This window comes from Macaca mulatta, chromosome 7 (assembly GCF_049350105.2).
Source record: "Macaca mulatta isolate MMU2019108-1 chromosome 7, T2T-MMU8v2.0, whole genome shotgun sequence".
Taxonomy (NCBI): domain Eukaryota; kingdom Metazoa; phylum Chordata; class Mammalia; order Primates; family Cercopithecidae; genus Macaca; species Macaca mulatta.
This window is the reverse complement of record NC_133412.1, coordinates 118,582,233-118,604,276: the sequence shown is the minus strand read 5'-3', so window position 1 is coordinate 118,604,276 and position 22,044 is coordinate 118,582,233. Positions and strand designations below refer to the sequence as shown.

The following is a 22,044-nucleotide window of genomic DNA, read 5'->3' as shown; positions in this document are numbered from 1 at the left end:
ATTTACCAAATATTAGTTAATGCAACTATATGGTTCCTTACCTAGAACCTTAATTTCTAGGTGTGAATAATACAATTTATGTGTAAGAAACAAGTTGCAGCCGGGCGCAGTAGCTCACGCCTATAATCCCAGCACTCTAGGAGGCCGAAACAGGTGGATCACCTGAACTCAGGAGTTTGAGACCAACCAGCCTGACCATCATGGAGAAACCCCGTCTCTACTAAAAATACAAAATTAGCCAAGCGTGGTGGTGCATACGTATAATTCCAGCTACTCGGGAGGCTGAGGCAGGAGAATTTCTGGAACCTGGGAGGCAGAGGTTGTGGTGAGCTGAAATCCCACCATTGCACTCCAGCCTGGGCAACAAGAGGGAAACTCCGTCTCAAAAAAAAAAAAGAAAGAAAGAAAGAAACAAGGCTAAAACTATGTAAACTCAAGTACAGTATTTCTGCTAAAAATTCTAAATAGCACTACATTAAAAGAAATCAGAATGAAAATAATTTACCATTTATTTGAGGATTTTTCAGCTAAGACCTTAAAATGTAAATGCTCTAGAGCATAAAAAATCAGGATTGGGTATTATTAAATAATTGAATAGTTTTTTTTTTTTAGCTTTTATTAGAATAGATCGTTGTAGTTGCTGCCTTAAAATATAACTGCCTAAAAGGAAAAATTATATTTGTGGAACTTTATCTTTTGTAACCTAATGTATTACCATTTGCATGTATCTTTTATTTCATTTTGTTTTGTTTTATTTTATTTTATTTTGAGACGAGGTCTTGCTCTGTCACCCAGGCTGCAGTGCAGTGGCACAATCATTGATTCCCTGCAGCCATGACCTCCCAGGCTCAAGTGATCCTCCCTACTCAGCCTCCCAAGTAGCTAGTGTTATGCCCAGACCGTTTATTCCCCGAAGAAGACCACCAGAGTCCAGAGTCAAAGCTAAGCAGCAAGGATCTTTATTACAGGTTCGAACCTGGAACTCTCCCTCGCTCGTGAAACGAGACGGGCAGGAGAGCTCCCCCACTCAGCTCCGAACAATGTTATATAGTCTAAGAAAAGTGGGCATAGAGTTATTATACAAATCAGATATATGATTGGCTAGTGTTTGAACAAGGCGATTTGGCTAACTATGATTGGTTCCTGCCATTTCTGATATTTTGGTTCAAACTTTGAGGCGGGAGAGCAGGTTTATGGCAGCAAGAGTTTATCTTTCTTAAACACGTCTTGTGACCTTGCCTCAGAACTTACAAAATCTCTGGTATGTGCAAAACAAAATCTCTGGTACGTGCAGAAAACCAGGTACTCACAGAACTTACGAAATCTCTGGTATGTGCAAAGATTAGAGAGCAGAACAAGGGTGTAGCGGGTGGGGGGCGGGTACACATCTATCTTTGTGTCCTTTCATTTCCCCCTTCTCATAAGTAACTGGATGTCCAATCTTGGATTTCCAGAGTCTTATAATATAGCCTCACTTTCTGGGTGCAGGAGAGGCTGGTGATGGCTACGGAGGACCATTAGTTGGATGGTATCAAACCTTTCTCTGACAAATTGTAAAATTTTATTTACCACACAGGGGCCTATAGTGAATAGAAGTAGTAAAGACATTAGGGGGCCTAAAAGGGGTGCCAGAAGGGAAAACATTGAAGAGCTCCACCAATTGTTAGCGGCTGTAGTGAATTGTTGCTTTTTCATTTCTAAGCTTAGTTCGTGTAGGCGTTGGACTCTTTCCTCAACTAACCCTGACTCATTTATATAGAAACAGCATTCTTCTTTGAGGAACATACAGGTACCTCCTTTCTCAGCCGTGAGTAAGTCTAAGGCTCTGCGGTTTTGAAGGGTGACCTGTGCTAGGGAGGTGAGCTGCCGCTGAAGGAAGGCTAGGGAATAGGCGGAGTCTTCCATAGCAACAGAGAATTGTTGTAACAGCTTGTCGTTTTCTATCATGGAGTATTGTAGGGCCCCTCCTGCTAACCCCGCTGCGACGACAGAGGTGGTTAAGGATATTCCGGCAATTAGTGGTAGAAAAACTGCTCGTCTATGTCGCGCAGTTTTAGTTGGGGCGGTCCCTGCCCAGCCTATGAACTCTGCCGGGGTTAGCAGTGTCAGTCGGGGAACTAGGGTAACAGGGATACACAACTGTCCGTCAGAGATGCTTTTGGACAGAGTTTTTAACAGAGTCATATTACACCAGAAGAACACACCAGGGGGAGCATATATGGGACTATTAGGGTATGTAGCCGATTGGTTACAGAGGCTGTTGCTAAATGCCGAATAACAATAGGGGTATTTCTCTTGGTATGGGTCACGGTACAGGGCTACATCGGGTATCGTGACTATCGATGAGTTAAAACCTGTATAGTTTGTGGGAGGGGAGGATAGAGGAACAGCCGTTAATGGTGGTCTTCCTAGGGTTGCACACATAAAGCAAGAGGACAGGTCGCCTAAACCAGTGAGGTTGGCGAATGCTAGCCCTTCCCGTAATAGAGTTAGCCAGGAGAAGGGCTGCAAGTCTTGTGATAGCTTGGTTTCTTGCCTGTGGATTTGTGTGTGGATTAAGGGTTGAATCTGGACTAGACTTCTCCACAGATATAAATGGCTACTGGGCCAGGTACTAGTTGATGAGTAATATACTCCCCCATGTTGTGGGGTTGTCCACCGAGAGTCCCATGGGTCTCTAATTATCCAAGTGTAAGTGACGGGAGACTCAGTTTTGTAAAAATACCACCCTTGTCGTTCTCTCCAGTATCAGACAGAGTGCGTCTTACAGTAGCTATATGGGCAACCTGCACTCTGGTGCCACCAATAATTTTTACAATTATATTCAGTTTGATCATATTCAAAACAGATCATGGGTATTGCTGGTTGGGCAATCTGGAACCCAGTGAAATTGAGGTAAACTATAGTATTACACCCTGAGGGGGGGCAGTCTGCGCTAGCTAGCAGTTTACCCGCTTGGGGGGTTTCCCCGGGGTGAGTTTTGTTCTCATAGAGCCAGAACCTCCAGACATAGGGATTAGACGGCGCAGCAGTGAGGAGAGTCAGATGCATAAGGCATAAAAGCATAGGTAAGCTAGACATGGTTACGGCTATGGGGATGACGGCGCAGGGTTAGCTTTAAGGGATTGTTCTTAGCTTTGTCTACAGTCCATGTAACCGGTGCTCCAGACGGCTCGAGAAGGTCGGATGTTGGGTCCACTGGTTTGACGTGTGTGTAGTGGATCCACGAAGCAATGCCTTCTACTTTGAGAGCGGTGGGAGTAGTCGGGAGTACTTGCAGTGGTCCTTTCCACCTGGGTTGAAGAGTTTCTTGCCGGTGGCGCTTGACTAGGACCCAGTCTCCCGGCTGGAACGGATGAGGCGTCGGCGGAGGTCCTGCCTCGTACAGTTCTCGTAGTCTGGGCCAAATTTCCTGGTGAATTTTCTGTAAGGCTTGTAAGGAGAACAGGAGCTCAGAGACATTTTCAGTTTCAGGTTTGAGTAAGTCATCTTTTAGACTGGGGACCAGGAGTGGGGGTCTGCCATACATGATTTCATATGGTGTGAGGCCTAGTCTGTAAGGGGTATTTCGGGCCCAGAACAGACCATAGGGGAGAAGTACTACCCAATTAGCGCCAGTCTCCATGGTCAATTTAGTTAAGGTCTCCTTCAGAGTCCGATTCATCCTTTCTACCTGTCCTGAGCTTTGGGGCCTATAAGCACAATGTAATTTCCAATTTGCCCCCAGAATGGAAGCCAAATCCTGACTTACCTTAGCAACAAAGGCTGGTCCATTGTCTGACCCTATTTGGACGGGAAAGCCATACCTGGGGAGGATTTCTTCCAAAATTTTCTTTGCTACAACCTGAGCAGTTTCTCTCTTAGTTGGGAACGCTTCTGTCCATCCTGAAAAAGTATCTCAGTCTCTGACGTTACAGCCGCTCCTGCATACCGCTGGCCTTGGTGGACATAGCTGCTGCCATCAGTGAACCAGGTGAGTTCTGTGTCGGGGAGCGGACGATCTTGCAGGTCCTCCCGCACCCCATGCACCTGAGCCAGTATCTCAGTGCACTCATGGGACGGGGCGTCCAAGTCTGGATTTGGCAGCAGTGAAGCAGGGTTTAAAGAGGTTGGGGGCAGAAAAGTTATTCTGAGGGGGTTTAACAGCAGTCCTTGATAGTGGGTGAGCCGGGCGTTACTCATCCATCGGTCCGGCGGCTGCCGGAGGACGCCTTCAATGGCATGCGGGGTTATAACGCGCAACTCTTGCCCCATGATAAGTTTATCAGCGTCTCGGACCATTAGGGCGGTCGCCACGATTATCCGGAGGCAGGGTGGCCAGCCAGCAGCCACTGAATCTAATTTTTTTGACAAATAGGCAACTGGCCTCTGCCAGGGGCCTAGGTACTGTGTTAACACGGCTTTTGCAACACCCTTACTTTCATCCACGTATAAGTGGAAGGGCTTGGAGACATCAGGGAGCCCCAGCGCGGGGGCTGATAACAAGGCAGTTTTGATTTGCTGAAAGGCCAGCTCAGCCTCTTCCGTCCAATTGAAGGGCTGCCGTTCCTTTGTTGCCTGGTATAGGGGCTTGGCTAACTCAGCAAATCCGGGTATCCATAACCTACAGAACCCTGCCGACCCCAGGAATTCTCTCACTTGCCGTGTTGACTGGGGTCTAGGGATGCGTAGGACTGTTTCCTTTCGGGCTTTGGTTAGCCAGCGTTGCCCCCCTTTTAATAGGTACCCCAGATAAGTTACCTCCGACTTGCAGATCTGAGCCTTTGTTGCTGAGGCTCGGTAGCCTAGCTCCCCCAGAGTCTTCAGGAGGTCCTCAGTCCCTTGAACACAAGTTTCCGGGGACCTGGCCGCTATTAAGAGATCATCAACATATTGCAAAAGAGTTATTTCAGGGTGTTGCCGCCGGTACTCACCCAGATCTTCATGAAGGGCTTCATCGAACAGGGTTGGCGAGTTCTTGAACCCTTGTGGCAGTCTGGTCCATGTTAGCTGACCGTTGATGCCCCTCTCAGGATCCGTCCATTGAAATGCAAAGAGTTCTTGACTTTTGGGAGCCAGAGGAAGGCTGAAGAAAGCGTCTTTTAGATCAAGAACGGTATACCACTGTTTTTTGGGATGTAAGGCACTCAGAAGGGTGTATGGATTGGGCACAGTGGGATGTATGTCCATGACCCTTTTATTAACTTCTCTTAAATCCTGTACTGGCCTGTAGTCCGTACTGTTGGGTTTACGAACAGGTAACAGTGGAGTATTCCAGGATGAGTGGCAAGCCCGTAGGACTCCCTGGTCTAGGAGTCGGCGGATATGGGGCGTAATTCCTTCTCTTGCCTCCAGGGGCATAGGATATTGCCGAACCCGAACCGGGTCCGTCCCTGGCTTAACTTCCACAAATATGGCAGGTCGATGTTTAGCTAGCCCCAAGCCCCCAGTTTCTGCCCACGCTTCAGGGAAACGCTGGAGCCAAGAGTCAATTCCCTGATCGGGGGGCTTTTGCTCTTGATGGAGTCGGTACTCATCTTCTAAGGTGACAGTCAGGATAGATATTGGCCTGTTTTGGGAATCAGTTATCTTGGGCCCTTCTGGCTCAAAGTGGATTTGGGCCCCCATCTTTGTCAGCAAGTCCCTCCCTAGTAGAGGGCAGGGGCTCTCTGGGATGACTAGGAAGGAATGGGAGACTTTTCCCGTTCCTAAGTCTACAGTCCTCTGGGTTGTCCAGGGGTATTTTTTGATGCCTGTGGCCCCGTGCACCCAGGATGTTTTCTTAGACATTTTTCCAATTGGTTTGGTTAGGACTGAGCGTTCCGCCCCAGTATCGACCAAGAAGCGAACTGGGGACCCCTCCACTTGCAAAGTTACCCTGGGTTTGGGGAGGGGGTCCGAACCCCGTCCTCCCTAGTCAGAGTCCTGGGTAACGAGTACGGAGGTAGGGTTAGCTGGTCTCCGTTTCTTTGGGCAGTCTTTAATCCAGTGGCCACGTTCCTTGCAATAAGCACACTGATCTTTTTCTAATCCTTGCCAAGGGCCTTGCTTTTTCTGCTTTCTGTTTTGGCCATTTCCTGCCTGGGGGAAAGCTGCTACTAAGACTTTGGTCATTTCTTTGGTTGCCTTGAACTGTTTTTCTTCTGGAGTATCCCTATTATTATAAACTCGCTGGGCCATCTGAAGGAGGTCCTGAATCTGCTTTCCCTCTAAACCTTCTAATTTCTGGAGTTTTCTTTTAATATCTGGTGTTGCCTGGTTTACAAAGGACATTACTACCGCTGCCTGATTTTCCGGTGCTTCCGGGTCCATAGGGGTAAACTGTCTGAAGGCTTCCATTAATCTCTCTAAATACACAGCGGGGCTTTCTGTCTTACCTTGTAACACAGAATATACTTTAGCCAAATTGGTGGGCTTGCGAGCTGCAGCCCGGAGACCCGCCATTAGAGTCTGGCGATAAATGAGCAGTCGTCCCCTACCTTCTGCCGTGTTGTAGTCCCATCTGGGCCGGGTCAAAGGGAAAGCCGCATTAATGAGGTCAGGATTTGCAGTTGGCTGGCCGTCATCTCCTGGAACCAGTTTTCTGGCCTCAACTTGGATTCTTTCCCGCTCCTCCGTTGTGAACAGGATTCGGAGGAGCTGTTGACAGTCATCCCAGGTCGGCTGGTGAGTAAACATGACACTGTCTAACAACGAGGTTAGATCTTTGGGATTATCTGAGAACCGAGCATTTTGGGACTTCCAATTGTATAAATCACTGGTGGAAAAAGGCCAATACATGAGACGGGAGAGCCCGGTATCATCAAGCGATCCTATTTCTCTGAGAGGCAGGGCTACAGTGGAGTCAGGGAGTCGGGAAGCTTGGTCCCGCTGTACGCGGCCTCGTGTTCGGCCGGCCGGCCCCCCCAGGTTACTTTCGCTCTCGGCTGCTTCTGCTTCTCAGTTTCCCTCTACGGAAGCACCACCCTGGGGGACTGGGTCCTGCGGGATAAGGTGCGGATATGGTGGGGGAAATGTGGGTTCTAACGTTAGGGGGTCCTGGCTGTCCGGCAGCACAGGGGCCGAGGGAGCAGAGGGAGTCTTTTGTCTTGTAGGTCGTGTTACTAGGACTTTGCAGGGCTCAGGGATGAATGGAGTTATCCAGGGTGGTGAGTTTTCCACAAGATCCTGCCACACTAGAATATAAGGAATTTGATCAGGATGTCCTGACTGCCCTGGCAGGAAAATCTTAGTTTTTACCTTAGTAATAATAGAGAGACAGAAAGTTCCTTCGGAGGGCCACCCTACGCCGAAAGAGGGCCACTCCGAATGGCAGAAAGTAACTAGCTTTCCCTTCTTTAGTTCTACGCTTAAGTTACGCCCCCGAGCCTTCACATCCTTAAAATTGGTAACAAGGAGTGAGAGCGGCGTGCTCTGGTTGTTGCCCATCTTTGGACTGCTCCTACAAAGAGAAGGGGGGACGAAAATGAGTGTGAAGCAGAGGGGAGTATCCGACAGGTCCGGTCCTGGAAGGGGAAGAAAAGGTTTTATGTTTCGTTTTGGGCTTACACTTAACACTTAACAATAACGGACAGACAGTAATAACGATGAGCATTCGCGAGCGCGTGTCGGACTTCCGACCTGAGTCAGACGGGGCAACCAAGGATGGAGGCCCCCAGATGGGCACTGGGGAACGTCTCCCACCAGTCCCGAGTGGCTGTCTTCTAGCGCGTCCGCCAAGACCGTGCCACTTACAGAACAGACCAATACAGATTACAGATTACGGATTTCGCGAAATTTCAGGGAGACAGACAGAGACAAAGACAGAGACAGTGACAAAGCCGGCTTACCTACAGATTAAGATCCGTTGACTTGGGGGTCTGGTGGGCTTGGGGGAAATCCCGGATGAGCCCCCATTTGTTATGCCCAGACCGTTTATTCCCCGAAGAAGACCACCAGAGTCCAGAGTCAAAGCTAAGCAGCAAGGATCTTTATTACAGGTTCGAACCTGGAACTCTCCCTCGCTCGTGAAACGAGACGGGCAGGAGAGCTCCCCCACTCAGCTCCGAACAATGTTATATAGTCTAAGAAAAGTGGGCATAGAGTTATTATACAAATCAGATATATGATTGGCTAGTGTTTGAACAAGGCGATTTGGCTAACTATGATTGGTTCCTGCCATTTCTGATATTTTGGTTCAAACTTTGAGGCGGGAGAGCAGGTTTATGGCAGCAAGAGTTTATCTTTCTTAAACACGTCTTGTGACCTTGCCTCAGAACTTACAAAATCTCTGGTATGTGCAAAACAAAATCTCTGGTACGTGCAGAAAACCAGGTACTCACAGAACTTACGAAATCTCTGGTATGTGCAAAGATTAGAGAGCAGAACAAGGGTGTAGCGGGTGGGGGGCGGGTACACATCTATCTTTGTGTCCTTTCACTAGGACTACAAGTGTGTGCACCCATCACACCCAGCTCTTTTGTTAAGGAGACTTCAATAAAAATAAAATCTTAGTCTGATTTGTGAGCTACAGATTATCTAGTATTGTTATGAATCAGTTAAACATTTTAAATAGTATAATGTTGTGGAAAGCAAATAAACTTTAAACATTTTCTGCCCCAAAGCGTGATAAAGACTGATTTTACATTGAACTACAGGTTTCTGTGGATCGCCTCTGAAGTTCTATATGAAAATTGTGCTTAAGTGAATTTTCTGTTAGAAGAACTTGGTTGCTCCTGCCTTGTCAAGATGATTGCAACACCTTTGAAACATTCAAGAATTTACTTACCTCCAGAGACATCTTCTCAAAGGAGAAATCTACCCATGGATGCAATCTTTTTTGACAGCATTCCTGCAGGCACACTTACTCCTGTAAAAGATTTGGTGAAATATCAGAACCCCTCTTTAAAATCGAATGACCGTAAAAAGAATCAGTTCCTAAAAATGACAACTTTTAACAATAAAAATATATTTCAATCAACTATGCTAACAGAGGCTACTACCTCTAACAGTTCTCTTGATATCAGTGCTATAAAGCCCAACAAGGATGGATTAAAAAATAAAGCAAACTATGAATCACCGGGAAAAATATTTCAAAGAATGAAAGAAAAAGTACTGCGTGACAAGCAAGAACAGCCACCAAGAAACAGTAGTTTGTTGGAACCACAGAAAAGTGGAAATAATGAAACCTTCACTCCTAACAGAGTTGAAAAAAAAAAATTGCAGCATACCTACCTATGTGAAGAAAAGGAAAACAACAAATCATTCCAGTCAGATAACAGTTCACTAAGAGGTTAGTTTTATGTGTTAGCTAAAAAACTGTAATGTCTTAAGTGTTTAATGTTTCAGACACTGTTTTTGGTACTCAGAATATAGCAGTGAACAAAATGGACAAAAATCCTTGCCCTTGTGTAGCTCACATTCACGTGGTGGAAAGACATAATTAACATATTAAATAAGAATTTTTATGGCATAGTAGAAGAGGAAAAGTGGAAAGAGAAAAAGCAGAATTAGGATAATGGGAAGAGTTGGAGGGGTATGTAATTTTCAGTGGAGTGGTCAGAGTAAGCTTCAATAATTTGAATTTGGGAATTTGAGCCCACAAAATTGAATATGATGATAGATACGTGTATCTTGAGGAATGGGGAAGGATGATCTAGGCAGCTGTTACAAATGCCTTGAAATCGCATTCCTGACATGTTGCAGGACTAGCTATAAAGTTAGTGTGTCATGGAGCGAGTAGATAGAGCTCAGGAGGAAGGCATAAATAAGAGTGGGTCAGATTATATAAGGGCTTTATAGGTAAATGTAAGAGTTTTGGCTTTTACTGTGAGCAGAATAAGCCATTGGAGGGTTTTGAGCATGTGAATGACAAGATCTAACTTACGAGGTTTTTGTTGTTGTTTTTTAATTAACCATTGTGTACAATGACTTATGTTTTTAAAATATCATTCTGGCTGTTCTGAAATAGAGTTACTGCAGTAAGTCAGATGGCAGCCACTGTTGGCTTGGTTCAGGTGTTAGTAGTGCAGATAGTAAACGTACAGATAGTAAATGGCTGGACTCTGGCTGTGTTTTAAAGGTAGAGCCGATAGGATTAGCTCATAGATTGGGTGTAGAATGTAAAATAAAAAGATGTAAAGGATAGCTCCAGGGTGTTTTTTTGTTTTATGTTTTTGGTTGTGGCCTAAGCAACCAGGAGGGTGATTTAACTGAAATGGGACAAACTGAAGGAGGAATGGAGTGTGAGCTCATTAACTAATATTTTTGTTATGTTAATTTTGATAATCTCTATTAAAAATTTAAATTTAGGTAGGGTGTTGGAAAAAACTAGTTGGAATTTAGGGAATTGATCAAGGTGAGAAAAGTACATTGGGGCATCATTAGCACCTAAATGGTATTTTAAAAGCAATGAGATTAGATGAGGTCATCAAGGAGTAAGTATAGAAAGAAAACATTCAAGATCTGGGTCCTGGGGTACTCCAGCATTTGGAAGGTAGAAGAAAGATTCCCATCACTTTGGGAGGCTGAGGCGGGAGAATCACCTGAGGTGGGGGTTTCAAGACCAGCCAGACCAACACGGAGAAACCCCATCTCTACTAAAAATACAAAATTAGCCAGGCATGGTGGCGCATGCCTGTAATCCCAGCTACTTGGGAGGCCGAGGCAGGAGAATCCCTTGAACCCAGGAGGCGGAGGTTGTGGTGAGCTGAGATCATGCCATTACTCTCCAGCCTGGGCAACAAGAGCAAAACTCCAGCTCAAAAAAAAAAAAGGTAAAAAGAAGAGTAGAAAGGCCACTGAGAAGATGGTGAGGAAGAAGGAAAACCAGGAGAGTGATACTGTGAAAGCCAAGAGAATGAAGTACTTTAAGGTGGGAGTTGACAGCTGTCTGATGCTCCTAATTGGTCAAGTAGGCTGAGATTCTGCTGCTCGATTTAGCAATGTGAAGGTCATTGGTGACTTTGATGCAGGGCGGCTTTGGTGGAATGGTAGCAATGAAAACATTGCATGAAAGGGTTCAAGAGAGAATGTGACAAGAGGAATTGACAATAGTGAACATAAACAGCCCTTTTTTTGAGGGTTAGAAAGTGTAGTTTAAGGTTTTATAATTTTTAATACTTGGTGAAATGCAGCATTTTTATATGCTGTTGGGAATAATGAAGTAGGAAGGAAAAAAATGAAATTGCTAGTATGATGCCCTTCAGTAGTTGAGAGGAAATATAATCCAATGCATCATTAGAGGTTTGACCAGAACACAAACAGACCAATTGTTAACAGAAAAGAAAGACATTTATACAGATGTTGGTGGGTTATTATTGTATGACTTCACAAATAATTTAAAATAAGAAGTAAAGTCATCAGCTGAGCAAGTATGGAAAACAGGTATTGAAGTTTGAGGAGGTAGAGGTTTGAATAGTTTGGGAGAGGCCTAAATTTGATTTCCTAGGTAACGCAGAAGATATGTTTAAGATTTGTGGACATGAATTTAAAATGGAACCAGTAAATATGGCTGTGAGTTTTCCTTTGGCCCTGTTTAGCTGCTAAGGTGCTGGTGTAGAATAGGGAGGGAGCTGGATTTAACTGGGTTGTAATTTTGCCAAATAGAATGAAGTGACAGAAGGACAAAGGAGGGTGTGTGTGAAGGAGTCACGATGAAATTTAAGCTGATTAATGAGGGCAAAGGATCTGAAGGAGATGAGGGATTGTGAAGTGTACATTTTGTTTGGATAATCACTGGATTTTGAGAGAATGATCTGGAAAGATGACACTGCAACAATTGAAATTGAGATTTTAATGAGTATCAGTCGTTGATAATGAAAGATATTTTACTTGTATTATCTCTTTTAATCCTTTCAACAAACACTATGGGTGGATACCCATTAGTGGTCTATAAATGGGGATTATAAAGAGAGTAAGTCTGCTTGCTCTATGTCTCATAGGTAACAAGTGATAAGTTGATAATTGAATATAGGTATCTCTTAGCAAGCCCGTGCTCTAAATCACTACACAGTAGGTTGTGGGTATACTGTTGCATTTCCAAGACAGTGACATATTCTAACACAGAGTTTTCTAAGGAAATTTGGGGGTAGAAGTGGGGAGACTCACAGTCATCTGTTTCTCATATAGCCTGGGAGAAAAGGAAGAAGAAATGAAATAATGCATATTAAAGTGTTCAAATATAATAAGGTAGCATTTGAGAGTAAGAAATACCTGAGTGTTCTGAGAATCTGGTGACCCTTTCCCCCAGAAAATATAAACACAAATACAAATACAAATTTTGTATATAGTTTTAGAAACCTTTTAGAGAGTCTGCATGAACCTCGGACTCCCACATAAGTGGATAAATATAACTTGTTGCATTTGATTGAATTACTACTGAATTGCCTTGCCATTTCCAGTAGAATGAGTTAAGGATATAGAAACTTATTGTTTCTTTTTGTGACACGTTGTTATAATGAAATCTTTATGTTAAGATTTCTGAGACCAAAGTGGCATACTTATTAAAGCATAGTCACTACCAGTCTTTTCAAGTATAAGATTTAAAATTAAACATATAAGATAATTCTTCTCAGGCTCAAATTTTAAGTCTATTATCATCCCCTTTTTGTGTGAAAGAAACTACATTCGAGAAACATTAAACTTTAAAGATCTAGGAGGTAAAGCAGAATAAAATGTAAGCAGTGCTATTAGTTCTTATTTGTCTAGTTGAGAAACCTACAACTTGTGAGCATTTGAAGACCTACTAAAAATTGTCTAAAGGATATAAATTATGGCTGAGTCTGCTGTTGCGTCTCAGCATTTTAATTTTTAAGGAGTAAGTTACAACTCTTCGACTGTCGACTGTCTTTCATGCTTTAGAAATTCACAGCAACCAGAAACAGAATCGGAATTTTCAAGACTGGGTGAAACTTTATATTGTAATCTTAACATATACATATCCAATTTGTGGCAGCACCAGAATTCCAGGTCTCTAGGTTTCTAAGTCTAATACTTTTGTCTAGAGCTGGCAGGTTGTGTCTTGGAGAAGGTTTTAAAAAATTCTTCCTCACCATAAGGTTGGTATAGAGAATGGGGTAGAGGTATTAGAAGATAATACAGCCAAAAATAAAAAAATATATGTAACTGTCATATATTGCGAAAGTACTATATTGATCTGATCATTACTAAATCTAAGTGTCTGTATTTCAAGAATTTTAAAAGATGTTTTTTTCTTAGTAACTAATACAATTCAACTTCTTCTTTCTTTAAAAAATAAAACCTTAGCCTCGGTCCAAGGAGGTCCTCTAGAATCATCAAATAATGATATTTTCCTCCCAGTCAAACAAAAGATTCAGTGCCAGCAGGAAAAGAAAGCACCACTGCACAATTTAACTTACGGTAAACTATTTTTGGTTTGTTTTTAGTTTGTTACTTAAATATATAGTTAAATGTTCTAGGTAATTATTTTCCTTGTGTGGGCATTAAACTTTGGCTGTAGACAAAAGCTTGAATCGTAAAAGAGACACTCAGAGAAAGACTGGGCAAGAGGGTGGAACATTCCTAACCTAAATTTATCTCTTAGTTTCCTATGATCCTTATATAATTTTTTTGTTTTGTTTTGTATTTTTTGCAGAACTTCCAACTCGGAACCAAGAACAGGAAACTTTTTTGGCTACAGAAGCCCCAAGCAAGAGATTAACTAGAGCTCAGTTGGCTAAACAAATTCTTCAGTCAAAGGAGAATGTAGTTGCAACCACTGGGTCCAAAAAGGACATGTTTGTTTTAGAAGGCATTGATTCTGCTGATGAACAATTTCAAAATACTAATGCTGAGACTCTCAGTACTAATTGTGTTCCTATTAAAAATGGCAGTCTGTTAATGGTTTCTGATAGTGAGAGGACAACAGAAGGGACTTCACAGCAGGAAGTTAAGGAAGGAAATGACAAAACAGTGCCTGGAGAGACAGGTCTTCCAGGTTCCACGGAAGATACCTGTAAAATTGTACTTGCAACACCAAGACTTCATATAACAATACCTCGGAGGTCAAAAAGAAATGTTTCAAAGCTTTCTCCAAGAATATTTCAAACTGTTACAAATGGAGTTAAGAAAAATCAGGTGGGAAAACTTTTAAGACAGATATTTATTTCTATTTTTGCCCCATTCTTCAAGAGCTTGAGCTTTTGATGTTCTCTCATTATTTTTTTTTTCTAGCTAGGATTTGAACCTGTATGCTTTATTATTAACAGTGTCTTCATTATCATGTTTTACTGTTTACTGCAGTGACAGGGTGACATAGTGAAAAGAACAGTGAGTTGAATATAAGAAGAGCCACGTGTTAAGTCTTATCTTGCTCTATTACTAATTGTGTAGTCTTCAATGATTTACCTGTTCCCTTTGGTGATGAACATTGAATTCATTCCTACTCTTTTTTTCTGATACGGTACTACTAAAATAGTTAGATCAATTAAGATAGAAAGGAACTGTAGCATCTGAGGATTTGAGAATTTTTCCTAAATTAAATAGAGTAATCAATAAAAGACTTCAGAGCATTGAACTGTTACCTTAGGACAAATTCTCTGAAGGAAGTGGAATGGAAATACAAGCTTAAGGAGGAAGATGCAGTGTAAAATTTCCAATTCTTAAAGGTTTGCCCATTAATTATTTATTTATGTTTGAGCAGGAGTCTTCTTCTGTCACCCAGGCTGGAGCACAATGGCACAATCTTGGCTGACTGCAACCTCCACGTCCTGGGTTCAAGCGATTCTCCTACCTCACCCTCCTGAGTAGCTGGGATTACAGGCACCTGCCACCATGCCCAGCTAATTTTTGTGTTTTAGTAGAGGCGGGGTTTCACCATGCTGGCCAGGCTGTTCTCTAACTCCTGACCTCAAGTGGTCCTCTCGCCTTGGCCTCCCAAAGTGCCAGGATTAGAAGCATGAGCCACGGCGTCTAGCCATTAATTCTTAAATGTATAGTGGTGGTTATCAAATTGAGATGGTGTATAAATTCCATCTAAATTTTAATTAATAATTTTTTAGATGAGGCCTTACTCTGTTGCCCAGGCTGGCCTCTTGGGTTCAAGCAATCCTCCCACTTAAGCCTCCCTTGTAGCCATCTAAATTTTAAAGAGTGACATACCAGTTATGGTTTTATATCTCAATATATTCACTAGAAATCCCATTATTTGAAAATATGTAAACTTTATCTATTTACTTATTTATTTATTTTATTTATTTTGGAGTCTCACTCTGTCTCCCAGGCTGGAGTGTGGTGACGCAATCTCAGCTCACTGCAACCTCCGCCTTCCAGGTTCATGCAAATCTCCTGCCTCAGCCTCCTGAGTAGCTGGGACTACAGGCGCATGCTTCCATGCCCGGCTAAATGTTTTTTGTTTGTTTTTTTTTTTTGTATTTTAGTAGAGACGGAGTTTCACCGTGTTGCCCAGGCTGATCTGAACTCCTGAGCTCAGGCAATCTGCCCGCCTCAGCCTCCCAAAGTGCTAGGATTGCAGATGTGAGTCACCATGCCTGGTCTGAAAATATTTAAAACTTTTAATGAGAAGTTTTAGATGTTGAGTTAAAAATATGTGAGATGGGTTAAGCAAAAAAGTTTGAAGACAAACTGTTCTAAGAGGCCCCACAGTACTAATTTAGTCATCTGTATAGTGCTATTTATCTCAGTTACCACAAGAAGTCCAAGCTTTCCAAAACTCTTATCCCTATTTAATTCTGAACTTCCACTAATTCTGTCTCAATTTCTCACTCATACCTAACTCTCCATACCTTACATTGTGTCCTTTTGAACTCCAGTTATGTCATCAGCAAAATGTTTTACTGCCAGTCTTCTATGAAGATTTCTTACACTGCTCTAACTAAAATGTGGCTTCTACAAACAACACACTCAAGTGGTGGCTCCTTTTTCTCTCATATCCCACATTCCACTGGACCTAGAGATGACATAAGGTGTAGCTCTGTTGCTCCTCATTGCTACTTCAGGCAGTTTTTTCTTCCTTCTCTCTAAAGCTTCTTTGAAGCACATGCCATAAGACTTTACCAGTTGTATTCATCTGTAACACAACCTCCTAGTCATGACCTTGCATTTCTAAGTATTTGACACCTGTTAGTTTTCCCTCTACTACTTCTGTCATAATCTCCGGTTACGTCTACACTCGTTTAGATGATCCATCCAACTATCTTTTTTTGATAGTCAGTGACCCTTCTCCTACCTTTACCCTCTACCGTATACATTTCCATTGCTTCTCATTACCAAATAAACATGCACTGAATTTTTCAAACATGCCACTCTCTCACTGCCAACTCCTGTAGTTGAGATCATTCCCCCCTAGTACTGTTCCCCTACCCTTCACCGTCAATACTCTGACCCCTCTAAGACAGCGTTCATCCATCAACTCTCATGTCCTCATTTCACTAGTCCATCACTATAACTATTAGAGGTTTTAAGTCTCAACTCTCTTTTTTCCCCGTTTGTCCTCCTCTGGCTAAATGCCAGCCCTGGTTAAATTTAACTGTACAGTCCTGTACCTGACAGCTGGAAGTGGCTAGAGCAAAACACACAACCATATTGGCTTATCTCATTTTAAATTTGACAACAAACCTTAAATGGGCTGTCAGTATTGCCCCATTAGTCCTGGTACATTTCACTTGTCAATCTACTCTCTGACTTTCCTGGAAGAGTAACTCACCTTTTCTCTCCTAAAACCTCCAGATCTTCTCATTCCCATTTCATTGAGAACTTCATAATAATCCCATCAGAAAATCTACCTGCTGCTGTTTTCACATACTCTGCTTTTTCCCTCCTATTAAAATGGATGAACAATTTATGCTCCTTTTCAGAGCCCATTCATTTCCTTTTAAGGGTAAGGACATTCCTTTTAAGGGTAAGGACATTGCCCTTTCAATTGCCCCGTCAATTTTTTTTTCCTGGATTATGCTCATTAACATATAAACATGTTGAAACATGGCCTGCATTTTTTAAAAACATGCAAAGACCCATCTTTCCTTTATCCCCTGTCCAACTCCAGCTGCTACACTATTTTTTGTTTCCCTTTATATAGCAAGATATTTTGAAAGAGGTATGTGGTTTTAAGTTCTCCATTCCCCCTTGAACAGGTTTCACCTTAGACTATTCATAAAATATCCACTATTTTATTAATATTGCCCTTTCCAAGTTCAGCAGTCATCTCCATAACACCAAATCCAGTGACAGATTCTTATTTATTTTTTTTTGTTTTCTTTTTTTTTTGAGACAGTCTTGCTCTTGTCACCCAGGCTGGAGTGCAGTGGTGCGATCTTGGCTCACTATAACTTCTGCCTCTTGGGTTCAAGTGATTCTCCCTCAGCCTCTGGAGTAGCTGGGATTAGAGGTACTCGCCACACCACATCCTGCTAATTGCTCTTTTTAGTAGAGACGGGTTTTCACCACGTTGGCCAGGCTGGTCTCAAACTCCTCACGTGATCCGCCTGCCTCAGTTTCCCAAAGTGTTAATGATTACAGGCATCTTATTATGTCTTTTTTTTTTTTTTGAGATGGAGTCTTGCTCTGTTGCCAGGCTGGAGTGCGGTGGCGTGATGTTGGCTCACTGCAAACTCTGTCTCCAGGGTTTAAGTGATTCTCCTGCCTCAGCCTCCTGAGTAGCTGGGACTACAGGCACGCACCACCACACCTAGCTAATTTCTTGTATTTTTAGTAGAGATGGGGTTTCACCATGTTGGTCAGGATGATCTCGATCTCCTGACCTCGTGATCTGCCCGCCTTGGCTCCCAAAATGTCTTTTTTTTTTTTTTTTTTTTTGAGACGGAGTCTTGCTCTGTTGCCCAGACTGGAGTGCAGTAGTGCAATCTCAGCTGACTGCAGCCTCCACCTCCCGAGTTCAAGTGATTCTCCTGCCTCAGCCTCCCAAGTAGCTGGGATGACAGGTGCCCACCACCAAGCCCAGCTACTTTTTGTATTTGGGTAGAGAGGGAGTTTACTAGTTGAGCTGGTCTCAAACTCCTGACCTCAGGTAATCCACCCGCCTCGACCTCCCAAAGTGTTGGGATTACAGGCATGAGCCACCACGCCTGGCCCCATAATGTCTTTCTAAAGAAGTGTGATGCTTTATATTTTGTATTCCAGGATCTTTCCTGATTTTGTGCTACATTGCTGGCCATCCCTTCTCAGTCCCCTTTGCTATTTCCTCTTCCTTTCCCCAGAATCAGTCCTAAAAATGTTGGAATTACTGCAAATCAGCCCTAGAAATGTTTCTCTACCTACACACACTCTCTAGGCTCTATTTCCAGTGTCATAGTTTTAAATTCCATCTCTATGCTGATAGCTCTCCAATATGTTTCCAGCACAGAATATTCTTCTCAACTCTACACTCATGTGCAGTTGTCTGTATGACTTTTCTATTGATATCAGATAGGCATCTCAAATTTGAAATGTGAGAAAACGTGAGATTCTCATTCTTGATTTCTTTACCGTACCTTCTCCATTGTCCTGTATTGGTACCAATTGTAATACTTTTGGCCCCAGTATTTAGGCAAAATTTTTAGATTCATCTTGGACTCTTGTTTTTCTCTGATGCTCCACATCCAAACCATGAGGAAATCCCATTGACTCTACTCTCCTGAATGTGGCCTCTTCTCGCTGTTCAACCACTACCTCCTAGTCCAGGGATGACTGTCATAGCCTAGTGGTCTCCCTGCTTCCAGTATTGCTTTTCTCCTTTTTCTCCTTTTTCCAGACAGAAGCTAAAATCTTAATATAGTCTCATCTCTACCCAGTAGTCCCTTAAAATATCAAATGTCATTCTGTTCAGAATCCTCCAGTAACTTGTCATCTCAATAGAAAACACTAAGCCTTTACCATGGTTTATGGAGCTGTACTTAGTTAATCCTGGAGATCTCCAACCTCACCACTTATTCTCTGTCACTTACTCCTTTCATATTATGCCTTCCATGCTGCCTACCTGGGTCTTTGCGCTAACTCTCTGTGCTTAGAAGAATCTTCTTGCTGATATCCATGTGACTCATTCCTCACTTTATTCAGTTCCCTCTTCCTAGACATTCTCTAACTGTTTTGTCTTAAAAAGCACCTCATTTATCTAATACCTTATATTTATTTTTCATAGTAATTATCACCACCTGACATTTTCATATTTGTTTAGATGCCATTATCCTGCTTGCCTCCACCCCCTACCCCAACACACACACAAGAATGTTGAACCTAAGAGAGGCAGCTGTTTAGTTTCTCACTGAATCTCCACTATCTAAAACATTGTGTAGAACTCAACAAATATTTGTTGAATGAATAATGAATGAACATTTTGATATATAAGCAGTATATAAGCTGTATAATAGTATGGTACAGGATTATTATCTCCATCTGACTGGTGCGTTGATATATCTCAGGTAGTTCCAAATGTGGGAGAAGGTAAAAAGAGAGTAGTATTTACTGCTGCTTCCCCAAGTCCTACCTATAATTTTTTACTTTTTTCAGAAAGAAACATTTAAAAGGGGCTTAAAAGCAGAAGCCATATCTGTGTCTTGGGTGAGGGTAAGACAAGATGGTGGATCCCCTCGCCATTACTACTGAGACCCACGGCTTATAAACCATCCTACTTACAATTTTTTATTTTGATGTATTTGCTTCTTGAGGGTCTTGTTCTGTCATCTGTTGAGGCTCACTGCAGCTGAGGCTCAAGTGATCTTCCCACCTCTGCCTCTCCAGTAGCTGGGACTATAGATGTGTATCACCACACCCAGCTAATTTTTTAAATTTTTTGTGGAATCTTACTATGTTGCCCAGGCTGGTCTTGAATTGCTAGGCTCAAACGTTCCTCCCGACTTGGCCTGCCAAAGTTCCGAGATTACAGGTTTAAGCAACTGTCCCCAGCCGTCATTTATAATTTTTTAAATGGACATAATTGACATGTGCCATAACAAAGACTGTCCCATTTTAATGTTTTTTCCTGATTCAGTATAAAACTACAGCTAGATAATTTGTTTTTATTTGTAAATGTGTAACTTTATATATAATAAATTGCTACTCAAATTATTCCATAAATTTTGACTTTTTTCTCATCAAAAGTAGTTCAATTTTAAATTTTATGAAATGTATATACAGTAATTTTTTTGCATAGATTGTCATAAAATGTGTTCCATTAGAATGATATTTTACTTGTAGTAAGGTAATAAGGAGTTCTCTGAGCTATTCAGATGTTTACTTTGGAATAAAATGCTGTTAAATCTAGATTACCAGCAGTCACCTTTTTAGTTTGTAGAAAATTGGAATACAGGTCTAAACTTTAAAAAAAAACAAAAACAAAAACAAAAAAAAACCTCTAATTTTTTAAGGACAAAACATAACTGACTGCTTTTCACTCCAAGTTATTGGGCTTTTTGCAGGACTTGGTGTTTTAATCTGTACCTTGGAATTTTACAAGATTTTTTTTCCCCACCAGTTGAAATTCGATAATAGAATATTTGAAGTATAATTGCTTCTTGATTGTAGAACAAATGCAGTACAACCTGAATTCATTCTTTTCTGTTTCATTGTATACAAGAATTTTACCTATTGCTATTTAGAATAGAATGTGAATCTTACATCGATGGCACTAAGGAATATTTGGATTACTTAGACAAGTTTTTTCTTTTACTGTAAGTTAATTTTGTAATGCTCGTGCTGCAAGTAATACAGGAAATATGTTCTTTGTTTTATACCTGATTAGATAGTTCAGCTACAGGAATGGATGATTAAAAGCATCAATAATAATACTGCTGTATGTGTAGAAGGAAAATTGATGTAAGTATACTATTTCAGTATTCTTTTAGTAAAACTTTAGTTATGTGTAAGCACTTAAGAGGTGATGCATGAGAAATAGCATCCTCCATAAAACAATGACCTAACAAGGTTATGAACTGAAGGCAAAAAAGTAAAATTACTGTGCAGGTCCTAGCCGTGTTGATTGCTACCAGCTTTTTTGTTTTTGCATGTGTACTCAAGTTATTTTTAAAATAGTGACAGTGTTAATTTGTATAGTGCTTTTTTTTTTTCTGAGGTGCTAATAAGTGGACTGGTATTATCTGCTTAATTATATATGATCAGTTAATATTTACTACATGCATTTCAGTCCAGATTCTTATATCTAAATTGGGACAACCAGATATAAATTACTGATCCAGAAAAGGAATCAAAATTACTTAAAACTTTGCCATACAGCTACATATTAAGTAATCATTGGCACTTTCTGGTTCTCCCTAAAGTGAGAGCATCACCAGGTAAGTGGGCTTTACCTAATTCTGCTACTCTATTAGCACCATTTCCTATTCTTCAAGGCCAGTTTCTTAGTGCTACAAATATTTGTAATGAAATGTAATAACTCTTCTCCAGCCTTGGTGACAGAGCGAGACTCTGTCTCAAAAAAATAAAAAATAAAAATAAAAAATTATAACTGTTTAAGGTACTTATGTAAGTTTATAAGTTGAATGTGTAAAATCTGTATTGTCCATTCTTTATCTGTCTGCTTTGTGCACATTTCCTTACTATTAAAGATGCAGTGTAGATTGCCTTTGTTGGAATTCCATTGCTGCTGCCTACTATCTGTATTACCTGGGCAAGTTATTTATCCCGTCAGTCTGTTTCTTCATCTGTACAATGTGGATAATTGTATTACTTACCTTGTTAGTTGTGCTGAGGATTAAATGAAAGGCTAGATAACAGTGCTTTTAGAATGTTATTTAAATGTTTCTTAAATAAGTAATTAAAGCAAAAAAGAATTGAAGAGAAATAATACTGTATTAAGGTATAATATATGAGTTTAATCCTAGTTGACCAAAGAAAAGTAACTTGATTTCCTTATTCATCATGCTTATCATTAGTATGTTTATTATTATCAGTTACCTGATGAATGGGACAGTATTCATCATTTATCTAATACATCTTCATATTTTTTTCTATTTCATATTTATTCTTTAAAGAAATATGAAGAATAGATTTATGGGTCAGTGATTTGATACGGTAATTTCTTTTTTCCTCACTTAAACCTCTTTTGGTACCTTCCAAAATGAAAGGTAAAAACATTTGGCTGTATAGCGAGGGTGA

General features: G+C 41.4%; 1 protein-coding gene across 3 annotated transcripts in view; it reads left to right on the top strand.

Annotated features, from left to right (window-relative positions):
• MIS18BP1 (MIS18 binding protein 1) overlaps positions 1 to 22,044 on the top strand; it is a 61,425-nt gene that overhangs the window by 5,163 nt on the left and 34,218 nt on the right. Inside the window, exons 2-8 of one of the 3 annotated variants that reach the window (XM_077940955.1) lie at positions 271 to 2,021; positions 2,104 to 3,973; positions 6,531 to 6,645; positions 8,616 to 9,250; positions 13,225 to 13,338; positions 13,574 to 14,055; positions 20,672 to 20,745. In XM_077940955.1, the coding sequence (XP_077797081.1) occupies positions 8,707 to 9,250; positions 13,225 to 13,338; positions 13,574 to 14,055; positions 20,672 to 20,745 (1,214 nt within the window). In that variant the 5' untranslated portion in view covers positions 271 to 2,021; positions 2,104 to 3,973; positions 6,531 to 6,645; positions 8,616 to 8,706. The remainder of the gene's footprint in view (positions 1 to 270; positions 2,022 to 2,103; positions 3,974 to 6,530; positions 6,646 to 8,615; positions 9,251 to 13,224; positions 13,339 to 13,573; positions 14,056 to 20,671; positions 20,746 to 22,044) is intronic. The other 2 variants (XM_077940954.1, XM_028851531.2) reach the window with 2 other exon arrangements.